The 25,521-nt window shown below is 50.3% G+C and overlaps 1 protein-coding gene across 5 annotated transcripts; it reads right to left on the reverse strand.

Annotated features, from left to right (window-relative positions):
• Positions 1–7,415: 7,415 nt before the first annotated feature.
• Positions 7,416–23,944, reverse strand: GFOD2 (Gfo/Idh/MocA-like oxidoreductase domain containing 2). Of its 5 annotated transcripts, none has more exons than XM_074839520.1 (3): positions 23,820–23,944; positions 17,758–18,101; positions 7,416–9,667 (listed from the first exon to the last, which is right to left on the reverse strand). In XM_074839520.1, exons 2-3 carry the CDS (start codon positions 18,014–18,016, stop codon positions 8,769–8,771), a joined length of 1,158 nt encoding a protein of 385 aa, XP_074695621.1. In that variant the 5' UTR covers positions 18,017–18,101; positions 23,820–23,944; the 3' UTR covers positions 7,416–8,768. The 5 variants fall into 5 exon arrangements, with proteins under 5 accessions (XP_074695621.1, XP_074695624.1, XP_074695622.1 ...); XM_074839523.1 differs by lacking the exon at positions 23,820–23,944 and adding an exon at positions 23,127–23,226; XM_074839521.1 differs by lacking the exon at positions 23,820–23,944 and adding an exon at positions 18,371–18,464.
• Between the last annotated feature and the right edge of the window lie 1,577 nt (positions 23,945–25,521).

Raw genomic sequence — 25,521 nt, forward strand, 5'->3', positions numbered from 1 at the left:
CCCCCGCGGGCAGCGGCGGGCGGGAGGGCACCGCGCAGGCCAGCCCCGGCGCGGGCTCGCTCTGCGGCACAGGGTCACCCCCCCCGTGCCCTCGGCCCCCCCTTCCTGCGGGGTTGGGGGGGATCCTGACAGACCCTGCACCGGCCTCAGGGCCGGGTGTGCAAAACTCGGACAAAATCCCGGCGTTTTCCAGGCTGCTGGGTTGAGCGACGGGGCTTGGCGCTGCTTTTCGTAGACACCACAGCAGCGTCCGTGGGGAGGGGGCCACCGGGTCCCTCATCCCCATCGCAGCAGGGCTGTCGCCAATGCCAGCTGGCAGCTGTGTCCCCCTGAGCCCTGCCGTCCCCGAGGATGGAGACTCTCCACCTCCTGCTGACGCCTCCCAGGGCTGCAGCATCCCCAGGACCCCAGAACCTGCGTCAGCACCGCAGCCACCCCTGTCAGCCCAGCACCACTGTGTCCCCCAGGTGCCAGGGAGCACCCCCTGGGCCCCCTCTGGTCCCTCCACCTCCCTTCTCACACAGGAGCTCAGATCGGGGGGGGCTATTGCTGCTGTGTCCCCTGCGGCAGTTCACAGAATCACAGAATCGTCTAGGTTGGAAAAGACCTTGAAGATCATCTACTCCAACCATCAACCTAACACTGGCAGTTCCCAACTACACCAGATCCCTCAGCGCTATGATAACCTGATTCTTAAACCCCTCCAGGGATGGGGACTCCACCACCTCCCTGGGCAGCCCATTCCAATGCCTGACTACCTGTTCTGTGAAGAAATCCTTCCTAATATCCAGTCTAAACCTTCCCTGGCGCAGCTTGAGGCCATTCCCTCTTGTCCTGGCGCTGGTTCCTTGGCTCAAGAGACTCATCCCCCCTCTCTGCACCCTCCTTTCAGGGAGCTGTAGAGGGCCATGAGGTCTCCCCTCAGCCTCCTCTTCTCCAGACTAAACCCCCCCAGTTCCCTCAGCCGCTCCCCATCAGACCTGTGCTCCAGACCCTGCACCAGCTCCGTTGCCCTTCTCTGGACACGCTCGAGTCATTCAATGGCCTTTTTGGAGTGAGGGGCCCAAAACTGAACCCACTCATCGAGGGGGGGCCTCACCAGTGCCGAGTACAGGGGTAAGATCCCTTCCCTGTCCCTGCTGGCCATGCTAGTGCTGACACAAGCCAGGATGCCATTGGCCTTCTTGGCCACCTGGGCACACTGCTGACTCATGTTCATCTGGCTGTCAATCAAACCCCCAGGTCCCTCTCTGACTGGCTAACGGTCAGTTAAAGAATTAGTGGCAGTTAACGGTCCTCCAGAATCTCCTGCCCAACTGTCACCCTCAAACCCATCCCCAAAGCTGAGCCCAGGGGCGACTCAGAGCGGAGAGACGGGGAGGACAGGCTCCAAGTGACGTGGCTCATCCCATTACCGTGGCTTAAAAAACTCACAGCTGGCTTTTGCGGCTTTCAGTGGCCTGTGCCACTCCTTCCCCCGCTGCCTTCTGAGCACAGAGCTGCTTCGCCAGAGGTTTCGTGGCTGGAAAGGGAAGCTGGTGTGTGTGGGGACCAGTGGTGAGATGATCAGGGCGGGTAATCGGTGCCTGCAGCCTCTCAGGGTTGCAGTTGTACAGTGGAAATGGTGAAATCGTGTTTGGGTGTCTGTTTAACTGCCAAACCGTCCCCTCGCATTCCCAGTGGAAGGGGGGGCAATGCCAAGGCTTTGGCCAGGGGCTGAGTACCGACATTTGGCTTGAAAGAGGTACAAGGCAGAGGTGCAAGGTGTGCTGGGGTGGTTGGGGTCTTCTGGCAGCTCAGGCTGGGGTGGGGAGCTCCAGCACCTGATGTGTTGGGAGGTTTTCACCTCCCTGCATCCCCAGGTGTATTGCAAGAGCTCCTAGGGCTGGCTGCTTTGGAACATTTTGTGGGGCCTTGTGCTGGGCAGAGCTCAGCCCCCTCAAAGCTGCCGCCCGGTCCTGGGGCTGGGAGGGGGAACCACCACCCCAGCAGCTCAGCAGGGAGAGGCAGCCAGTGCTTGTGTCCCTGCAGTGGGGTCTCGGGGTCTGGCCTGAGCGCTGTGCACTGGGGTGAGCCCCCACACCAAACCAAACGCTCACAGAGATATTGGTCTGCCCGCAGCCCCCGCTAGTGGCCTAGAGCATCTGCCATGTCAGCCCCAGTGCTGGTGATGGAGCCTCCTGTCCTGGTAAGGAGCCCTGAGGAGGGGCAGCGCCGTGGCCACGAGCCCAGGCACATCCTTGCTCAGCTGTCTGCAGCCCTGGAGAACCCAGACATCAAAGCTTTGGAGGTGAGGGCGATGCCGTGTTGGACATGGGAGTTGCGATGAGCACAGGCTTTGTTCCTGGGTGCCACCACATGGCCCTTGCCCCAGTGCAAGCCTTGTGCCAGAATGGGGGGTCCCAACGCGTGCCAAAATCTGGGGAGGTGGAAGGAACAGGAAAAGCTCCTTTTAGCAGAGGATGGATGTCCCTGGGGCAGGGTCTGCTCTCCAGAAACAAAAGGCATGATGTTACTCCCAAGTCTTTCTCAAACTGAGAGTAAATGACCCCAAAAGTTATCTGCAAGATTCTAGTTAAGCTGCATGAAATGGCAGCTGAATAATTTCCAGCCAAATCCTTGTAGGGTGGTTTTCTGCCCTGGTGGTATGCTCAAGGGTGTCCCCCGCTGCTGCTTGGGGCCTGGTGGTGCCACCATGGGTGATGGGGGGGGTCAAGGTGGCAACCAGGGCCCTGGGAGGGCCAGTGGGACCACCCAGCCCCACGGTCCCACCCACCAGATAGCCACTGCAGCAGCATGGGTTGCTCCCACTCACCAGCCAGCTGGGCTCATGTCTAAGACCTTGGGGCCATGTTGGGTGTAAAACCCTAAATCTGTGTGGTTATCGATGGCCAGCAAAGGGTCCAAGACACAGTGGCAGGGTCACCCATGCCAGGGCCCGAGGAAAGCAGGTGCAAGGACTGGCAGGACAGGAGCATCACTCATCAGTGCTGTCCCCTGTGTCCACCACAGTGGTCCAAGGATGGGCAAGGTGCCCTCGTCCATGCCAAGCTGTACAAGGAGGAGATGAAGAACAACAAAAACCTCTTCCCAGAGCTGGCGGATCTCAGCTGTGTCACAGCACTGCAGGCCTGGCTGCTAGCCCACGGGTTCAAACTCAAGGAGGCAAAGTAAGTCACCACTCCTTCTTCATGAGCCAACATCCTGCTGCAACGCAGCCACGACCAGCATGCGAGGAGCAGCTGCCAGCGAGACCTGGGTCTGCCCTGGGCAGGCTGCGTTGTACGAGGGTGAAACAGGGTTGGGAGGGAGGGATGAGCATAGGATGGAAGATATTAGTATCCAGGATTTGTGGCTGGAGATCATTCAGATTAGGTTTTTATTTTGTTGAGCATCAAGGAGCTCTGTAGTAATTTTGGGAGTTGCTTAGAGTTTAAAAGAGCAGATAAACCAGAGAAGGGTGCAAAGGGAGAAACCCAAAGAATCGCAGGGCTCACAATGGAAAGAGAAATGGCCTCTATGGCAATGCAGTAGCCCTGAGTCACCCATCAGCCACAGTCAGTGACCACCAGCCATGTCCCAGCCCAGGCAGGGAGCTGAGTCAGCACAGCCAGGGCAGTAGCAGGGAGGTGCTGGCCCACCCCCGGCATGGCTCTGCCATGGCACAGGCACAGACCAAGGGCGAGGGCTGTGCTTGGACACTGCTCCTGTGGCAGGGCAGGGAGTCTGTGCCCCACTGCAGCCAGACCCCGAGCTGGCTGTGCTCCACTGCTGCTTTCTGTCCCACAGCGTCAACTCGCAAGTGCTCCTGTTGCAGCACCCCGATTTCCAGAGAGCACATCCCAGCACCAAGGAGCTGGGCACCCTTGGAGGTGATGCTGGCCTCTCCGCCAAGCAGCAGCAGAAAAGGAAGAGAAAGAGCCGTGCGATGAGCCTGTGCCCTCCCAGAGGGGCCACAGCCCCGGACACACTGGGTGAGCAAGGCTGGTGGCTGCAGCCTCGTCTCAGGAATGATGCTGGGCTGAGGCTGGATCCATAGAGCAACAGGCTGGTCCCCAGCCCTTCTGCTTCTCCCAGACAGCCCCATGGGTCACAGAATCACAGAATCACTCAGGTTGGAAAAGACCCTCGGGATCATCGAGTCCAACCCTCAGTCCTACTCTACAAAGTTCTCCCCTACACCACATCCCCCCACAGCTCATCCAAACGACCCTTAAACACACCCAGGGATGGGGACTCCACCCCCTCCCTGGGCAGCCTATTCCACTCTCTGACCACTCTTTCTGGGAAACATTTTTTCCTCATGTCCAGCCTGAACCTCCCCTGTTGCAGTTTAAAGCCGTTCCCTCTTGTTCTGTCACTAATCACCTGTGAGAAGAGACCAGCACCAACCTCTCTACAATGTCCTTTCAGGGAGCTGTAGAGAGTGATGAGGTCTCCCCTCACCTTCTCCTCCTCACACTGAACAGTCCCAGCTCCTTCAGTCTCTCCTCACAGGATTTATTCTCCAGGCCCTTCCCCAGCCTCGTTGCCCTCCTCTGCCCTCGCTCCAGACCTCGAGATCTCTCTTGTGTTGAGGTGCCCAAAACTGGACACAACACTCCAGGTGTGGCCTCACCAGTGCAGAGCACAGGGGGACTGTCACCTCCCTGCTTCTGCTGGTCACACTATTTCTAATACAAGCCAGGATGCCGTTGGCTTTCTTGGCCACCTGGGCACACTGCCGGCTCATGTTCAGCTGCTTGTCAATGAGAACCCCCAGATCCTGCTCTTCCAGACAGCTCCAGCCACACCTCCCCAAGCCTGTAGCCATGCAGGGGGTTGTTGTGGCCCAAGTGCAGGACCTGGCACTTGGCCTTGTTGAAGCTCATCCCGTTAATGTTGTCCCACCGATCCAACCTATCCAAGGGTCGAGTGATGTCAGGAGCTCTGCCGCTGGCGAGTTTTCAGGCAGGCATGGTGATGCCCAGGTGATTCCTCCAGCTGCTGTGCTGTCTGTGGGATGTGGCCATGTACCCCTGGCTCTTATCCCACCAGGCAGCCTCACCTCAAGGGCATCTGCCTCCCCCTGCAGCCCCTGCTCCCCTCCTGGGAGGGGTAACAGTCTTCCTCTCCTCCCAAGGCTGCTGCAGCCTGCGAGCTGCAGCAAAGCCCTGGCAGGGAAGGGGGTGGCAGCATTGGGCTCTTCTTGTACCTCTCCAGGAAAACGGCCGCGCCTGCGCCCCTTGTACCAGTACATCAACCTCAGCATGCCGGAGCTGATGCACCCATCAGCAGAAGATGATGATGTCCCAGGGCTGGCACAGCCAAGCCAGGCCCCTGCAGCCCCCAGGAGGGCAACTGCTCCACAGCTGAAAGGTGAGCTCCAACAAGGTTTACCCAGGTCTTGTGTTCCCCAGGATGCTGGCCTTGGCCCGCTTACCCCCAGAAATGGAGGCTTTGCCCTTGCCTCTGCAGGTTTTGTCACCTTATCCTGTTTCTTCCACCCTTGCCCCTAGCTTTTAGAGAAGCAGCTTAGATGTCTCTGGGCCACCATTTGCAGCAGCTCTGCCCTTAGGTTTTCTCTTGAAGCTCTAAGGTGGCCCATCCAAACAGAGCAGGACCTTTCCCCCTAGGACAGCACTCTTCAGTTGACTCCACAGTCTCCAGATTTCAGAGTTGTTTTCCATGACTTGGTGGGACAAAACCAAGGCCAGCCTGAGCTGGAGCTGGTGGCAGGCCTACGCCAAGCAGGAGATCAGGCTGGAGACCCAGAGCTGCTGGGACCTGGCACCCAGCCGGTGCAAACGCTCGGCCTGTCTCCGAGGAGGTGGCTGAGGCACTCGCTCCTCTTGCAGATCCCCGGGCCCGCAGTGCTCCCAAGATCCCAGCCCCAGAAGCAGGTGATGAATCCATGCAGGCTGGTATTTTTCGGATGCTCCAATCTGCAGCTCAACTGGTGTCACTGCTCCTTCCTCGGTACGAGTAGCCGTGCAGCTTTCTGCCTCCTGTTTGACTACTGCAGCCCGACCTGCAGGGTGGTGAGCATCACCTGGCCCGTACAAACAGCTCTGGGCTTATTGGTTTTAATTCCTGGTTGCAGAGAACCTGATTTGCCAGGAAAAAAAAAATAAAAATGTAATTTTTCATTGTAAAATATACCTTGCATGCACTGTCATTCCTTCCTCGTGGGTGAAAAGCAGGAGGCTTTTCCCCGCTGCAAGTGGTGCTGACTAGCAGGTGCTTCCCCTGTGTCAGCCAAAGAGGGACTGCCCGGGGGAATCTAGGCCCCACCACAGGGACCCACCTCACCCCAAGGAGGGCTCCTTGGCCCCCATCCCGCTCTGCCTGCACGGGGCAGCTGGAGGCTGTGGCCAGCCTACGAGAAGCCCGTTTCGCCTCTCTGTATGCTTCTGCAGTCAGGTCTCTTGGTCTTGGCAGCCTCTTTCCTTCACTGGGATCATCTGGAGATGTTTTGTGCTCCCTTCTCCTGTAGAAGGAGTTGTACTTTAGGGTTTTCTGCCCAGTACAAGAACAGTGACACAAAGGTTCTCAGTTCAAGGACAGCTTCAAAACAGATCGGAAACGCATGAAATCAGGCAGAGCTGTTCTGTCTGAATGAGGGCGGCAACTCCCAGGTGAGCTCAGGAGACATTATCTCACCTGCTTTACATAGCGCACAGACATCACAGACATCAGATGCTCAAAGCTACGGCAGGCGCACCAGCCCTCTACCTGCAAAGGAAGGTTTGCAGAGATGCAGCTCTCGCTGCTCCACCTGCGAACAGTGAGTAAATTCCAACCATTTGCTGTCTTCAGCTCACGGCAGAGGTGGGATTGTGCGGAGCACAGGAGCAGCCACGCTCCCACCCTTTAAAACAGCGTAGCAGCAGACTTGTTTCTGTCAGAGTTCTAATGTGTGAAAGTAAATACCCAAAGGTAAACACCTGATTTGCACACTGAGCAAAGAAAACGGTCCCATCAATATTGAAGGGATTTTGGTTTAGTTGGTGATTTTCAGCAATTTCTACAATGAGTCAGGCAGAAAAATAAAGATCCTGTTACTCACAAAAGTTGACGTGGTAAGTCCAAGATAGGCAAGAGGATCTCCAAAACCAGCCACTCAACAGCTGCAGTCTGAGGGAAAGAGCAGAGAGGTGGGGGATAGATCTTCTGGTGGGACTTAGTTTCCCTTGGTGATCAGTGGATGACACTTGCTGGGACAGCACAGAGCTATATAGGACAGCACAGAGCTACACTGCTAGATCTCATGGAGCTCCTTCCACACACACACACCACCCAGCTGGCAGCAAAAGGGCACAGAGGTAGGGAAGGACTCGACAGGTACTGAGCCCAGGGGTAAGGCTCCTGTTCACATTTATGTGGATGGATTCAGCTTGACCAAATCAAACACAAGCACGCAGCTGCATAAAGAATGCCCTCAACAAACACAACTTTTTATTTCTGTAGAAAACAAGATACTTTTCAGGAAGGGCCAGCTTATGAAACAGCAGTTTGCATGTTAACATACATAAATACCCAGGGTTACAATTTAGTGGGAAATACATTAAAAAAAAGCTTTCAAGTACACAAAATAAATGTAGTAAAATTGGATTATCCCTTCCGCATACCTGCCTCAGAGAGAAACGCTTCTCAAACGCAATGAACTGCCACCAGATCTCTCCACTGGACACCAGCTGCAGGAGGGTGTGAGGATGGGCAGGGCCGGAGGGTTAATATCCAGTGTTTGAGATTAAGAGCAGACTTACCCATGACAGTTCAGTCCCCGTTCTCTCGACTATCAGGATGTGTGTAGTGTGACAGTTACCCAGCCAGCACATTAAGAGAGCTGCAAGAGGTTGGAAATACCTCCTTACTTCCATCTTCAGGTCCCCGGAAGGTTAATGCTGTACAACTTCCTTACCCACGACACGGTGGCGATCCCACGACCCTGGAAGGCATTTATTAGCAGTCACAGAAATGAGAATGTGGCCCCGCAGACACGGCACCAGCGCTGCCAGGCAGTAAACACAACCAACGGACACAGAGCTTATGGAAAGGGGCTGCTGGATGCAGGCAGCCTCTTGAGTAGAAGGAATAATGTCTACAGATATGGAAGAACAGCACAAATCACCAGACTTCCTGAAGATTTTCCTGCCAAGACACCATCAACAGAGAATTCATAACATCATTTAAATGAAGTGCCAGTTCAAATGAATCTGAAAGACATCTGCCATGTGCAGGAAGTCAAAAGGCTGATCCTTATGTTACAAACTTTAATCTGTTCCTCTACTTTTTGTCCTATAGGAGTTTAGAGACCTGTTACATCACTGAACTCTTTTATAAAATTTTACAAACTGAGGAATAAAACTTAATCAGTCCCTAAGAGAGAAGGAAAAGGCATCTGAACAACAGATACTCCCTGATCTTGCTCTACATGCTCTCATGTTAAAATGGGTAAAATAAGCAACCTGTACAACAGGGGTTGTGTCCCATTTCCAAGCCATGCAATGGCAGAGATCCCATGCTTCACTTCATCTACTGCAAGTGCAAAGGGCAATTCAAGTTTTCCTACCAGTCTCCAAGACAAAAACATTTGCAAAAACGGAAACATTTAAAACTCTTTTAACAATTTAAATCAGAACAGTTCCTATCAGAACATATTTTACACGTTTAAAAAACAAAGGAAGTCAGGTTATTAAATAAGAATCTACATATCTTAAAAACAGAGAGTTTTTTTACTTTACAGCCAGAAGTGTTAATTGTCCTATCTTCCAAAGCAGGAATGCTCATAAGTTATTTCTTTGAAGCGCCTCGCAGAGGTTTTGGTTGGCATCTGGTTCCTCGGTCATCACCTCCACAGCCTCCCACTCCCCTGACCTGCTGGATTTCTTGATGGCCTCTACTACACTTTGCATGTACAGACCATCTTCAAAAGAGGCTGCCATAGAGACAGGTTTATGATCCCATGTCCGACGGTCTTCCTGGTCTTGGAAAGACTGCCGCAGTGCTTGCACCATGTACACCATTCCTTTTAGGTAAAGCAGCGGGATGTCTTTAAATCCCTTATCCAAAAGGCCCTTGTTGACAGTCAGAGAGTCTGTAAACAGTAGTTCTTCTTGGAGCGCGGTGTTTTTCTGCCCATACAAGTCTGTCCCGCGAGCTATGAGGCGACCAGCAGACCCTACAATCATGACTTCATGGATGAATGATCCAGGCATGTTGAAGTTGAGAGTCACAGTGCAACAGACACCCTCGCTCATCAGCATCTGGAAAAAGCAGAAGTCATCGCTAGTGACATGGCGGATCCCGCTTATAGCCGTGTTCTGCTTCACAAAAGTCTTGAGCAAACCGTGGACCTTCTCTGCTCTCCTGCTGATGAGGTGCGTTAGGAGGTCGATAATGTAGGTTCCCATCGTATGCAGACCGCCTCCTCCCATCAGCTCGTCACAGATCCAGTTGTACTTGTGGCTGAGCAGGCTGCCCCCATAAACTCGCACGTCACAGATCATCACGTTGCCCACGTAGTGTTCTTCTATCAACTGCTTCATCTTCACAAAGGCAGGCAGGAAACGGAGAACATTGCCAACGATGCTCATCAGCTTGGGGTAATACCTGGCGGCTGTGACCATCCTGAAGGCATCCACAGAGGTAGCAGCTTTCTCACAGATCACGTTCTTCCCTATTCCTGCAGCACAAATGGAAAAAAAAAAATATATATACATAGCACACACAAGCGAAACATGCTCAGATGCCCCAAAGGTTGTCAAGAAGTGGGGTTTTTAAGAGTCAGACTTTCCTGCTGCAATTTCAAAGGTAAAGGTCTGGGAACTAAAATAGGAAAGCTCAAAGCTGCTTCCAAGATGCTCTGGTTGCAGAGCTGACAAACTCCCACAGAGAGAGGCTCCAAATAAAGAGAGGATTTTTACATGATGAAAGATAAATGGCCAAATGGCATCACATGGCATCAAAATAAGACAGAATTTGCATGTTGTAGCTATAAAGTTATCTGAATGCCTGTATAGCCAGAGGAAAAAAGCCTGTCACGTACCCTGCAGGGAAGAGGTGAGTGAAGAGGAGATTTGATTTTCACTTTGTATTTCGCCGTCACTATGAATTTATTATTTTAATGGGACATACAAGATACTCAGTGGCTTGTGTACAGAATACAAGAATTAGAAATACTGTTTTGGCAGGTGAATTGTTTTAAAAGCATCATTAATTGGAAAGCAAAACGCTTTGGTCTTCACTTACAGCCTGCTTGTCCAATGAGACCGAGTTCCACAGATGAGAGCTGCACTCGCAAGCTGACCCGCTGTGTTTCCATTCCTGCTGATGCACTTTATCTTGTGCTCAGCCTGAATCAATGTGGGCAGTCAAAAATTTATTTTTTATCTTTAAAGCAGAAATAAAGTAATACAAAAGAGCATCCCAGTACAAACTTCAACCAAATTCCTATATTTGGTGCTTTGCTGGTATTCCCTCTTCTTCCCCCATCTTCACCGTTTTTTCATGGAATGCCTTAACTCTTCCACATATATCTATTCTGATAAAATACTTATCTAAACATTTCTCAATGTAACATGCAGGGGTATACCTAGAAGTCTCCAGACATTAAGTGGTGCTGTCAGACCTGAAGGTCAGTCACATCGTGCTACAGTTTCTGCCTGAGAATTGCAGGAATTGCTGCACACGGTGGTAGGTACCTCTCTGACAGCTTCTCCTCACCCAGGAGCAGACCGCGCTCCCTGCTCAGAGCAGCTTTTAATTGACTCCCTGATGAGAAGCTACCAGCCCAAGCGCTTCGATCGGTCTCTTGCACACGAGGGGAAGCCAGATCCCACGCTGCGGCTCCTGCTCTCAGAACTCCACCTCCTGGCTGCGCTGAGCAAAGCCTTTCGGGAACCATTTGAGTGGGCCAGGGGCCAGCAAGCTCCCGTGACACATCGCTGTGCCCAGCTCAGCCAGGGGACAACTACAGCTAGAGAAAACTCAGAACCTGTATTTCTAATACACACAAGCAAAATCCAGTCAGAAAATTACAGGACTACAAATTTTAGTGGTCTTATCCAGAGAAATCCCCTAAATAGAGTCATCAGAAGCTTTAATGAACAAAGGGTGAGGTCAAACTTCCTGGGGACAACCTGGCTCCCCACTGGTAACCCCCTATGTCAAAGACCATTTCCTATGTCCCCAATCCTGCTGCTGAGACGAGGCACAATGCTCTGTTCCATATTCTGCAGGGCTCGCTGAAGTATCTTGAGATGCTTCAGTGCCTGGTTTATCCACCTTCTTGTTTAAATGGCACTTACCTCAAGCCAGGTTACAGTGAAATACAAGCACAAAAGAAAAAGCAGAAGGATCTTCACAGGATCCTAAGCTGATCTGCAGTTCTTCATGTTTGCAGAAAAGAAAAGCGACTCTCAATCCGTGCACACAAGGAGCACAGCTCTGCAGTCAGTGCTCTGCTGGTGCCATTCAACCATTGCACAACCCCATCGCCCTTCATGTGTTTGGCGGTACAGGAGCCGGCTCAGGGTACAAACCCAGCATGGAAATATTCACTCATGTTGGCTCTTTTTCTGGCAGGTTATTGCCCCAAGTTGGCTCTTTAAGGAGCTGCAGTGCCCACGCGAAAGGGGCTGGGTCCCTGCAGTGGGGGACCGAGAGCAGAGGGCCAAGCCAAAGATGACCACCCGTGCTGCCCGGGGACAGCCGTTTCACGGCAGGCAGTGGATCACACCGGGCTGCCCTTGTGCTGCTGCCCGCTCTCAGCCTCGCATCAGCGCTGTGCTCCTTTTGCCAGCGTAGGCTGAGCCACCTGAGGAGCTAAACCCGACTGATGCCTTTTTTTTTGGGATGGCAGTCAATGCAGCGCACTGACAGCTCGGCACAGCCCACCGAGCGCTGCCGGAGTGCTGAGACAGAGACCTGGGTACACCATAACACCTCGGGGATAATCCTGCAGTGGGACATCCCCCCTGCTGTCCCCAAGCACACAGAGATGGCCCTGCAGCAAGGACAAGGGCCGAGTCGGAGATGGCTACGAGGTCCCTTACCAACATAACGGCCATGCCTTCTGTTTTCTGAGGCAGAGCAACTTGCAACCCTTATCTCGTTACTATTATTTTGACAATGAACAACCTGAACTTTGTACCATATTGTTTTCTTAAATCACTGCTGCAAAATTTTCTGTTGAGGTCCCTACCAGCTAGGAGACATGAGAGCCACCACACGGCTCTGGTGTTCCTCAGAGCCCACTGTGAGCCTGTTCAGCTCACCAGCTGAGCCCAGGTTAGAAAAGGAAGCTTCCTCTTTCCAAGCAGGCAGGTTAAAGCAGCTCACAGGTGGGTCTAAGCCCACCGAAGGGGCTGCACGTCTGGAAGGAAAGAGGTGGAGCTGTGGAGTTGGGTTTCCCTACCTCAGAGGCAGCAAGCAAGGGCAGCAGCAGCTCCTCATCGCAGGCTGTGCTAACAACATGCCTCAGGGTCTTCTCTGTGCACACCTCGGAGTAAACCCCATCTGCGGGGAGCACAACAACTTGTGCAGACCATCGCTCCGCTGAAGTCCTCCTATTTATGGCTATTCAACTAGTTGTTGTAGGAAGAGGGAGGGAAAAAGAGAATGAAAGGTCACTACTGCCAGGAGTCCTTAAACAAACCGTCTAACTCCCATGCTCAGGGGCAAAAGTACCTCCTAGATTCCAAGAATTCTCAAACCAATTCCTGATTTAGTAAACAAATGAAACATTTAAACGGAGGTCTTTTGACTCTCATTAATGTAATACAGTGAAATCATGGCTTCACTCAATGAAATACCAGATTTAAAGCATATTCACATCCTATGGAAGCAATCAAAAACCAACAGGCAAGCCGAGACTTATTGGACAGCAGAATAAACTAGACTATTTTCTCCTAACGGAATGCTACATCTCTACTCAGCTCCACACCATCCATCAGCACTGAGGCACTGGCTTCCCCTGTAGCTGCTTAGCCATGCCACATACAGAACCTGCCATACATGAAGTATTTTACAGCCCTGGTTAATAAAATGAAAACACAGAAAACTCGCTGCTTTCTCATGCTACCTGCAGGATGCTGCCCAGAGCTATCACAGGTGCTGGGAAGGGACACAAGCCCCAGCAATTGCCAGGACCACCCAGCCCCCTCCTTCCTGGTAGGGAAGGTGCCAGTGTGGGCAGGAGGAAGGAAAAGGGACCCCAGAGCCTGGTGAGGCCTTGGGAGGGGGAGTGTGCGTGAAAAGATGTGAGAAATGCACCCCAGACCCGAAAGAGTTGCTCTCTCCACAATCAGCACGCACGTGAGCTGCGGTCTCCTCTCAGCCTCAGGCTGGGTGCAAACCAGCAGGCCACGAGAAGGCCACCAAGACCACTCCTGGCCCACCGCTCCATCCAGGAGGTCCTTCATGTCCCACTGAGCAGCCTGGATGGCGAGAGGTCCCGCTGTCCTGTGTCTGGGTAGAATGTGCAGGTGAGCAAACACAGCAAATGGGCACCCGTGCACAGAGCTGTCCCTGCAGCACAGATGGGAGGGGCCCAGCAGCCACCCAGCCTGCCCAGGCAGTGCAAGAAGCGGGCTGGGCTGGGACAGCCTTCTCACCACAACAGCCCCCGCTTCACCGCCTGGGTTGTTTCTCTGCCTGGCTATCACAGACACAGCTGCCCAGCCAACACTGCCCATAAACAGCTAAAGTCCCCAGCCTTGCCTCTTGCTGCACGAGTGAAGTGCTAAGGCTTGGACAACAGGCCCAAGCCAGAGCTGACCTGTAGATGAATCCTGTATATTTTATAACTGATAACCACTGTGCTAGTGGGCATTGTACTAGGTTATAACAACCCACTTATGCTGATGTAAAAAGTGCTAAAACGTTGAAATACTGCAGCCTGAACAACAGGCCCTGAGCCGAAGCTGCTAACTTAGCATGTAGTCATTAACAAAATATGTAAACTCACTAGTGAAAGATGCAGCTTAGACAGAATATAATCAGTAGTGAGGATGAAAGGCCGAGAGAATGTATCCAACTTGCCCTTCTCAGTCTTGTTCAAGGCTGAGAACCCAGGTGTTTGGCCTTGTTAGAGACTTCCTTGGTTCACTCCCCCGAGCCCTGGCCAGGCTTCGGGTGGAATCCAACAGGAGGATGACACCAGAAATTTTCCGCTCAAAGCAAAGGTGCCAGTTATTCTGCCTTGCTGATTTTTGGTACATAAGGCTGGACCCGCTCGCAGCGACTTTGGGTGCCTCAGCTACGGGTGGAGGCACCGCGTAGGATTTCCCACTCGCCGGGAAAGGCTCAACAAATCCTCGCTGCACCCGGGGCTGCCCAGCGCCTGCGGGGCTGGATGATGGAAACGGGTGCAAGTGGGGATGGATCTTTCTTAATCACCATTCTCTCTCTCTCTTGTGTAATAATGATTTGATGCATTACCCTGTATTTTCCTATTTGTTGCTTTAAGTGCATTATTCTGCCTTTTCTTACTGCATGTTTTCTGTATTACTCTGTTACATTATTTATCATTAGTAAACTATTTATCACTAGTAAAATACACCTACTCTTTTCACTCTGGTGTCCTAGTTTAATTGGCATCCTTAATCAGCAAAGCAACGAGTTACAATGCTGACTCAAACTACTAAACCTATTTATCCCATGTAAATATGGCCATTGCACTGAAGCCCCTGTTTTTTACTCCCCTGAATAACGTCAGATACCTGAGGTTGCACCGAGGAACATGCACAGTTGGCTGCTGTTGAAGCAACCCAGACCATTGCTTTGTCCACCATAAGATGCTGGGAGTGTCTGAGGTTCCCCAGTAACTGCCTGTTTCAGATGTACTTGCTTTGGGAGCCTCCCAATGAATGAACGCTCGTTCCAAAACACACTCCTTCATTTCATTTCTTGTTTGCCTATGGTTTGAAAAGCTCTCCGTGCTACTGGTTAGAGATGGGAAGCACAATATGCAAAGAGCACTCACAGCACGCTTGTTCATCCTGTTTCAAGAACAGGAAATCTGGATTTGTCACAACACAAAACAGTGATAGAGCCCTTTCTGTCTCCTTCCTTCATAATTAACATACATGTGCTATAATCTGTAGGGACTCCACAAAATCAGGGAGTCAAACAATCTATGCTGCAAAGATGTCTTAAATGATGTGGTCAACCAGTTTAAACCAAGAGAGAAGAGTAAAAGGTTCATCTACAGCCACTCCACAAACCACCCATTGGATGGCTGGGCTCAGTACGTGCAGCACCATTACCTTTAGCATCCTGAAGAAATTTTACTCTGAGGACTTCTCATGTTCTGCCTCCCTGAACTTCACCTCACACACAAACCTCTCAAGCATTCCACTCCAGCTGTAACCCTGCTCTGTGCTCACATAATGCAAAGGTGGATGCATTTTAACTGTAGGACATGAACCACAACACAGACATTTTGTGAAATTAATTTAGTTCCTCTGAGATCAAAAGAAGCACAAATTTTAGCATAGTTTCTTACTTTGCCTGTTGTGGAGATAAACTGTAAGATTATTTTAATTTGAATTACCCTCTGGGCTTTGATCTGTCTGGTTCATGAACTCAATCCAGTGTTACTGCTTTGTCCTCGTCATGCCAAAGTTGTACCTGGGCTTGTTTATGGATGTCTGTCAGTAAGAAACCTATGCAAACTAATTGCACTGCCTGGAAAAACTGGGTGTCTCTCTCCTCTCTGCCAGAAATAAAAATGTAAGCACATTTTAAATTAAAAAAAAAAAAAGTATAAAAAATTATACAAATAAGTAATAAAAGTGTAAGCACTTCAAAACAAACCAACCAACCCCAACAAAACAAAACACACAAGACCACTATCACTGCACCACATCTGATCTTTCCAGTCTCTTGGCTAGTAAACATCAATCTATAATAAGCCAATAATTCTCCAATTATAAACATCACTGCAACAATCTGAACTTTCAGAGAAAACACACTTGCCATCTTTGGCCCTACTCTGATTTTGTGCTCCTTCAGAATGCTCAATCACAGCAAGCCATCCAACACTGCCTTAAAATATGTCACAACATGCTCGGTAGCAGATCATGAATACCATTGGGATGAACCTAGAAAGCTGAAAGACAAGGTGAGCATCACATTGGGTCTGAGATGCCTGCATCAGTTTGCAGATCAGAACATTTCGGGACAGACAGAAGTGAAGAATAAACTACCCTTTACTACTTCATCCATTCCTTCCCCCAGCTTTTTCAGCTTTCCAGTTCTCTATACTTGCAGTCAAGCACACATATCACCTCTGTACTTCTGCACCAGCTTTATCCTCCTTTCCTCCTCTGGATAATGCCATCTTATGGGCTCCCAGCCTTTGATGAAAGAATCTCAGTCCATTTTAGTCAATAATTCACCAGAGAAGGTTCAATCCTCTCCTTTTAGCGCACTTGATCATCAAGAGCCAGGAGAACTAGTGAAACACTTGTTACCTAACAAGTGTTTAAAAGAAATTTTAGCATACTTAAGGAGATAAATTCTAACTTACAGTTCAAATACTCAGAAATCAGAATACCTTAAATTCAAAGGACAGTACTCTAACAAGGTAAACAAACAAATCTAACAATGTCAAAAAAGAAAAAGAGACAAAGCCTGAAATCTCTCTCTGCATATCCAAGTGGCATCACAAGTGTTTCTGCAGGGAGTTGTTTACTTCCAAAACAAATACTGTAGAGCAAAGAGGCTAAGAACAACAAATCACCCTGGCTCACATGGTTTAAGAGACTACCCATCCTAAAATTAACTCATGTGGATCTCCTGTAAACACACTAAAAATACCACACTTGTTATTTGCAGAGTTACATGCAAACTCACACCCACACCATACTACGTGAGAAGACATTAACACTACAAAGACACATGCTGGAGAATTAAGAAACACCAGGATGCCCAGGCAGTTGGCTTCCACCTCCCTGCCCAACCAGTTCAGGGTGTCATCCCTTCTCTCCCAGACACCTTAGCCAGCCCATCTTGCTAGATTCCTCCCGCTGTCCCCAACATCTCCTCCTCCCCCAGCATCTGCCCTCCTGCATCAGGTGGAAGGATTTCTCCAGCAAGTCTGCACCCAGGACCATACCAGCCTGCTACGGACATAGATGTCCAAAGAGAGCTCCAGGCAGTGGCCAGGGTCACAGCACGCTGGCCGAGAACAGCATCTGCAGAGCATTTAGGTTCCAGCTCACAAGATTCTGCCGAGTGCATGCAAACATTTTTTTCAAAGGCTTTTAACTTCCAAGTTCGGTTTTATTTGTGGGGAAAACAGAAAGCAGAGCTGAAACCCCCACCCCCCACCCCAGGGAAATCTCATAGTTTTCTATTGCAGAACACAGGAAGATTTGAAATGAATTAAGCAACTAAAGTTGTTTGGGGGTTTTTTGTTTTGTTTTTTTTAAATGGGCAGAAAAACATTTTACGCCCTTATCATCATCATCTTTGAAACAGCCCATTTTTATTAAAGCCTCCCCACTCTAAGTTCAGTCTGAAGACGATGTGAAATATTTTAGCCCAATTGGTTCAAGACTTGCACAGCTATAAGCAACCATAAACAAGTATTTTGACAAAAAATTCTAGGTAACCTTTCTCACAGATGGCACTCCCAATTCTACACAAAACCTTTAGCACTGCATTTGCACATTGGTGCAACCAGAACTGCGCGGGGGTAACAGCTTCAAATTTCAATCTGCCAATGAGCTACGGATTTTTGGTCCAACTCCAAAGATAAAAAGGTACCTAGAGCCTTCACAGCAATTTGTCGCGTTAGTGGTGGAGGGATATTGATGCAAACCAAATCTACATCCTGGTGCAGCAAGATGTCGTCAGTCCGACTCGTGTAGAAGGAGATGTTCATTTCCTCTGCCAGCTGTTTGGCCTCCTCTTCGGTCTTCCCCCAAAGCGCTTCAATGGAGAAGCCTTCTGCTCTCAGCAAGGGTACCAGTACCCGGGCGGTGCTGCCAGTTCCAAACACACCCACTCCAGGAAGCATTTTCATTCTGCATTCATTCAAGCATCAGGGTCTACACGTAGGCCTTCGACAAAACGTTCAGCTCCTCAGCTTTCCGTTCCATCCACAGTTCCTAAAACATGAAAAGTTATACATCGGTATCAACAAGAGGTGTGTTTTGATATCAAATGCATCTAGCCTGAATGCTAGCTTCTCTCCTTCATATGGCATTCAAAATTCTCAAAGATCCTAATGAAAAAAGCAAAACCCCCGAAACTTGCAATCCGTAGAGAAATAGCATTAAGGGACAAGTCTAACAATTCTATTGCAGAAGAATGGTAAGAAAGCAGCTTGACAAAGTCACGAGCATCTCCTGAGCTTCAAAACTCAGGACACACGTACAGAAACACACACGAGCGTGCCGAGACAAACCAGAGACAGCGAGGCACAAACTGGGAGCGACAGGAAGCGCCAAGAGGACAGGACAAAGTCTATCGCACCGGCAGTAAGAGCAAGCGCTGCTGTACTTGTGATGATGTAAGTCTCTAAATGAGATAAAGGTTTGCAAAATGAGGTAATATCTTTTATTAGACCAACTGAGATAGTTGGAAATAATAGGCAAGCTTCTGGGCACATAAATCTTTCTTCCAAATTAAATACACAAAGTGAAAACAACTACTTAGAGCTTAACAATTTTATGGCAAATAGTTAAGCCACTCCAGAGAACATCTATAAAATCTGTCCTGTGGGGAAAGCCTGGATTCACTGAGCTTGTTTAGCCTGGGGAGGAGAGGGCTGCAAGGAGACATAATGTCAGTGTTTAAATACATAGAAAAGTGCTTCTAGAAAGGGAAAGGGCAATCCTCTATGTACATGGGCAGTTAAAAGTTTTACTTATCTCAGGACAGTTAAAAATATCTAATTCTGCCCACGCCCTTTAATCTGCAGGAATGCAGGGTTTTGCACAGAATTATTATATTACCTACACACAAACATTTGGTTAAGTCACATTTCTTCTGTTCTTTTAAGTATTTCCTGGTAAATCAATCACTTTGTATCCCTACTTGCCAGCTTGTCTTAGAACTGCTTCTGGCCACAACTAGCTGAACCGCCTTTATCATTCACCTGAGCACTAACCTCAAGGAGAGATGTCAGAAGTCTCCTCAATCTCAAGCAACTTCCCTTCGCTGTGACACTGCAAGAACCTTAATCTGGCTCTTCTTCTGTGCCTTTTTGAATACTTACCTACTACACCCACTGTTGACCTTTTCTGAATTTTTTTTTTTTTTAGAAAGAAAAAGTTTTCTTAACTTTAAAAATATGACAAATGCAGTTTTCTTTAGAAGCTTATAATGAAAAAGCAAAGACCATGTTTAAGAAGAGAACTGGTACCAATACCAGATCAACACCTTTGGAAAAAATCCCCAACAAGCAACAAGAATCATAGTCTATTTTGGAGAGAGACAGTTACTCATCTCCCCATCTTAAAATACTCGTGCTAAATTACAAGGTGTGAAAGCAAATCGTGACACAGCACCAGGACGCGTGTGCAAGTCAAACTACCCACAGTGCGAGTGCTCTGCATGCAATCAGCACTTCGTTAGTCTGGGGGCTGCCTGTACTGACCAGAAACTGTAGCAGAACCCCAACCCCAGCTGAGTTTCTAGGTAGTTTTATAGTATAGACACTAAACCAGGAACCAGAAACAGCGGCACTTGTGGATATTTATTTTGCAACACACACACAAATGTTTACAGATGCTATAAAACACCTTATGAAGTATTTACTGAACTAATTCAGTATGTTTTTTCCTTATTCTGTGTGATATTAGGTTTGCAGTGGTATAGTAATTGACTTCATAAAGAACAAAGTTCATCTGAATTTGAATTAATTGCTTTTTATCCAACATTTCGCAGAACTCTCAAATAAGGATGGTATCACAAGAACTTGAAAATATTTACTGTTCTACATAAAAGGGTGGAAGGATGGCAGGAAGGATGGCTTGTATTCAGGCTTGTTTTCTCTAAATGACACGAAAATAAAAATCTTGCAACTGGACAGACAGTAAGCATAACTGTTGAAGTTCCCACACTTGTATATTTGGCAGTATACAGGGAAGAAGATAAATGCTTGCAGTAAGAAGAGCATCATCTTTTGAACAGACAAACTAAACAAGGTGGAATAGAGGCAAGGTGAGCGTGTGCCTGCTTGCACCAGATTGCACAGACATGCTCAACAATGTCATAATTACACAAAATTTCTAAACAAAAGTTTAGAAAGTTTAAAAATGCTATAAAGAGCACACTGCAGCACCTGATGTGCACAACAGGAGACTGCTGCTACAGATAATCAGATAAGCTGATTTCTGTAACACTCCCTCAAGTTTTACTTTTTCCTGTTTCCCATAAAACTGCCTCTTAAAAAAATCTCAGTCAGGTGGAATTCATTCTAAACTCACTTATTCCCAAAACATAACGTGCTGCTGTGCCAGTGTCACCAGCAGCTACTGGCACAAACCCACAAAAGCCAGTGATTTACCACCGCGGAGACCAGCTCCTGATGATACAAGAACTTAAGGACATCAGCTCACCGCTAGTACCACAACAAACTAAGCACTGGCCAACCCAGCCTCAGCGGCGACTTCCAGCAAGGCAGCCACACTCTCGGGGTACAAAGACACAGCTTGTGCAGTTACAGGGCCCAGCAGGGCTGGAGACACCCCAAATGCTGGAGCCAGCAGGCTCTGCAGAGAGCAGCACTGACGGAGGGCACGCTCCTCTTCCCTCACCTCCCAGCCACCCACAGCCATTCCCTCACCAGTCTCTGGCCGACAGGGAAGTCCTGGTTTGTCACACAAGTCACAGTGGGGTGTGGATGATGAAGGGCAGCAAAACACAATCCTTGCACAGGGCAAGTCCCAGAGCACACGTGGCACTGGCAGAACTAGAGTAAATGCTGAAAGAACTGTAATGGGAGGTTCAATGAGAGCTTTGGAAAAGGGGTACATATTGGTTGTCGTGTGTCCCCGACCCACACACGCAGCCTCCAGACACGCTTAAGGGCTGGCAGATGAGACATTCCAGCCTAGGCCACCCTGGGGAAGCAATCTAAAAATCCCCTGTATCAGAATGAGGTCACAGCTGAGGAGAGAGGCAGCTGTAATTAACAGTCTATGAAGAATGAACAGACACCCCAGAAGAACAGCACTGTAGCACTGTGAAAGTCCCCAGAGCACCACTCTGGGGAGCTCTATGTGAAGTTCTGATACTTTACCTCTAAGGAGGGGGGGGGGGGGGGGGGGGGGAAGTAAAACTGGAAATGATGCAGACAAAGGTGATCAAAAGCATAAAAAAAATCTTCTACATAATAAGCAAAGATTCCTCAGTTTGAAAAAGATGTCACAGAAGGTAATAAAGTCATGAATGGCTTAGGATGGAGAAAAAACCATTTTTCAATGTCTCTCACAATACAAGAGCAAATCAAATGGAGCTCAGAGAAGGCAAGATCAAAAGAGTCTAAAGGAGGTGGTTGCTTGCACCACATTTTGGTAAGCTGTGAAACGCCTTGCCACAGGATACTGTGGATGTTCGCCATTTACATGGAGTCAAAAGGCAGACAAGTTCAAGGAATCCACTGAGGGTCACTAAATACACAGAAGTCACATCTAGCACAAGTAGCCAAGCTCAAAACTAGTAAAAACTAGCTTCAGCAGCACATGAAAACAGCTGAGAAAGAAACGCCTAAACTGCTACCTACACCAGCTTAGAATTAGGTACAATGTCTCCATATTTAATCTAGGACCCAGCAAGCCTCAAACCTTCAAACAAGCCTCAGCAAATTAGTTACATAAATCATGAAAAGCCTTTTATAAGCCAATCTTTCAGAAATTTAAATCCTTGTGCATTGGTATCTCTGGTGATCAGACACTGCAATGAACACTTTTCTGAGGACCCTCCCACAGGAACACCAAAAGTGAACATCTGGAAGTGAAAACCAGACTGAAACAGGTTCTTGCATGTCAGGAGACACAAATCAATCTCCTTTTTAGAGAGATGAAATAATCAATGCCTGCAACAGCATTCTCAAGTTAAATTTCCAAATAGAAACACTTCAAGCTCTTTAATCTCGTTGCTAGCTGCCATTCCTTTTTGTGGTCCCAAAATGTTTCCGTTCTTTCTGAATTTCACAGTGAGTTTGAAATCTCATCCTACAGTCACAGACAGCAGCTGTTTCGCTCTTTTGGTATACATAGCAACAAGCATTTATGTAACCCAATACAATGAAAAACCTGGCAGTTCCTACAGGATCCAATTCAATTCCTGACGTTGAAGCTGTCAAGAAGTTCAGAAGGGCAAGGTCTCAGAAACTAAATAGTACAGTCAAGGACTACAGCGTGCAGAAACCGTTGCGGACCATTACAGATGGCCAAAGGTAGTAAAATAACAGCCTGTGTCCAGAAAGATGCTGGTCAGGGTAACACTGGCTCTGCAGAAGGTGAAAGCAATTCATACTTCTTCAACTCATCCTAAAAAGTTCCGTTCTGGTTCCAAGGAAGGTGAGGCACGTGGTGGAGGAGCTACAGCGGCACTGTTTTCATCCAGCTGGTCACTGCTTTGAGTTTGCAAAGGAAGCAAAGACAAGTAACAAGGGCTGTACGAGTAATAAAGTCGCTACTGGTCGTGACATCCTCACGGATCTTAAGGTTGCATGAGAATCTCTGACAACACAGGAACTACTTGGATTTTCAGTCTGCAGCAGGGGTCTTACACCTGTGATGTTAATGCCCTGTGGAGACCTGTGAGAACAGCTGCTGCCTCAGAACTGTCCCTTCTGCAAGGATCCCAGCAGAGGTGACAGAAATGCACATAGAGACTGCAGGCATCACTCTGGAAGCCAGCAAGGTCTCTGCAGGAATAAAGCTGGGGGAACTTCACCAGACCACTCTGAGAAGCTGGAGGTCACCTCATACGTGAAGGAAATTTTTCCTGTCAGACTGTTCATCCCACCTTCTGACACCTAAAGCTCTGTATTGCACATGGTTCATGTGCTGATGTCAAAGACACCAACACACTTTCTTTCCTAAACATGCTTTTAATTCAGTGCAAGCAGGTTGTGCGATAACCCACGAGTCCAAAGCTTCCAGCAAGTCCCACCACACCTCAAGACAAGGCCGGCGCAGTGCTCTGTCCTTCCTGGTCCAGACGTGCAGCAGCAAAGGCCCGTCTGTGGCACACCGGTGCCAGCAGGTACCGCCCGAGGGCAAAGGCGGCGGCGAGGACCGTGCCAGACAGGAGCAGCTGGAAAACCGGGGAAACTAAAGCGGCCCTCACGCTATCACGGTGCTGCGAAGCTCGGGGCAGGGCCACGGCAGCCCCGGGGATGCCTCCGGCGCGGCCCACAGTGCTCTGCTGACCGGGGGTGCAGGGCTCGGGCAGCTGCTCTTTGTCTGGGGGTCCCTCACGGGGCTGGACGAGGCAGGCCCTCACCTCACCCCACCTCACGGGGCTGGACCGGGCAGGCCCCACCGCACCTCGCTTCACCTCACCGGACCGGGCAGGCCTCCACCTCACCTCAGGGGGCCGGACCGGACAGCGCCCACCTCACCTCACCTCACCTCACCTCACCTCACCTCACCTCACCTCACCGGACCGGGCAGGGCAGGGCAGGGCAGGGCAGGGCATCCCGTCCCCTCACCTCACCCCAGGGCACCGGCCCACACCGGCCGAGACCCCCCGGGCCCCTCCCCGGCCGCACCCAGCCCAGTGCCCTCAGACAGGGCCGCGCTCCCCTCGCCGCCAAGCGGCCCCAGGCCGGAGGAGGGGGACCGGGGGGCGCCCCGGCTTGCCCTTACCTGCCGGCGGAGGGGGCTGCCGGCGCCGCCCCGCCTCGCCCCCCCGCGCATCCTCCCGCCGGGCGCGCTCCCGCGGCGGCCGCTCGCTCCCGGCGCGGCGGGGGCCGGCGCCCTGCCCGGCCCGCGCAGACACAGGCGCAGGCGCGACGGCCCCGCCCCTCAGCCGGGCAGCGGCTCCCAAAATGGCGGCGCCCAGAGCGGCTTCCTCCGGCGCGTGCGGGGCGGCCTATCCTGGGCCGGACAGGCGCGGGCGGAGGCGGGACTTCAGCCGACGGACAGCGCCGGTAGCCAGTAGGAGGTCGGCGCGGCGCCTGCTGAGCTCTGCCGAGGCTCTCCCAGGAGGGGCGCTGGGCGGAGCGGCACGTCCCCGGCTCCTTCAGAATCACAGAATCATCTCGATTGGAAAGGACCTTGAAGATCATCTAGTCCAGCCGTTAACCTACCACTGACAGATCCCAACTACACCAGATCCCTCAGCGCTGGGTCAACCCGACTCTTCAACCCCTCCAGGGATGGGGACTCCCCCCCTGCCCTGGGCAGCCCATTCCAACGCCCAACAACCCCTTCTGCAAAGAAATCCTTCCTAAGAGCCAGTCTGACCCTGCCCTGGCGCAGCTTGAGGCCATTCCCTCTTGTCCTGGCGCTGGTTCCTTGGCTCAAGAGACTCATCCCCCCTCTCTGCACCCTCCTTTCAGGGAGTTGTAGAGGGCCATGAGGTCTCCCCTCAGCCTCCTCTTCTCCAGACTAAACCCCCCCAGTTCCCTCAGCCGCTCCTCGTACAACATGTGCTCCAGACCCCGGTCTTTGAGGTTGAGAGCCCTCACTTGTTAGGTGAGTGATAGAGCGTTTTGGGTTGTTGTTAAACCCTAGGGAGTGGTGCTTTGTTCGGTGTCTTGGGTTGTCTTAAACCCTAGGAAGTTGTTCTTTGTTCTGCATTTTGGTTTGTCGTTAAACCCTAGGAAGTTGTTTCTGTTCTCCTCTCACAGACATTCAAACCTGTAATTTGCGGAGGGCTAGTTAATTGTGTTGACAATAAATTTTTAATTTTTGGTGGTTGGTTGTTTATTTGAGAGCCTCCGTAACAGCATTGCACAAGAGCCAACTCGCCTGCTCCCAACAGGCTGCACGGTGCTGCAGGAAAGGAAGACCCTGGTGGCAGGACATCAGGCAGGTGCTCCTGAGCATCTTCTGTATTTCCCTGGTTCACTGCAAGGGAGCAGGGAGCTGCTGAGAAACTCTGCAGCCTCTGTCTCACTTTGTATATTGTGTAATGCATGGTGTAGCTGTCTGACAATATGGGGCACCCTCTGTTATCAACAGCATCATAATTTCCTGCTCTCCTTTCTCCTTTGCAGAGAGCATCATGAAATGTGCCATGGAGCTGGAAGGGACTCTGGTAGGAGAGGAGTTCTGTGGAGTCAGCAGTAGGCAGGACGTTAACCTTCCATTCTGTCGGCACTGCAGTTGGGAAGACTGGGAAGGCACTGCCCGCTGGAGAAGATCTTGCTGAGCCCTGGTCCTGTGGAGATGCATGCAGGTCCATGAGGGAGGAGGAATGTAGAAAATTATCCTAATTGAGTGGAGAATCTAACTTGCTAAGGGCAGTGTAGGTAAGGCTTGTACTTGTATGCAGTACTCATGGAGCAGGATGGCTCCTGTCCGTCTTCTGCACCAGAGGCTTTGGAAGATGACTGCAGGCATT

This window comes from Strix aluco, chromosome 14 (assembly GCF_031877795.1).
Source record: "Strix aluco isolate bStrAlu1 chromosome 14, bStrAlu1.hap1, whole genome shotgun sequence".
Lineage (NCBI taxonomy): Eukaryota > Metazoa > Chordata > Aves > Strigiformes > Strigidae > Strix > Strix aluco.

Bases quoted from the DNA above. Each gene is read 5' to 3' on its own strand.
- GFOD2 (XM_074839520.1), bottom strand. From the start codon at position 18,016: ATGAAAATGCTTCCTGGAGTGGGTGTGTTTGGAACTGGCAGCACCGCC. The intron at 9,668-17,757 runs GTACCTTTTTAT...TTTGTGCTGCAG, and splicing joins AATTGCTGTGAAGGCTCTAG to GAATAGGGAAGAACGTGATC.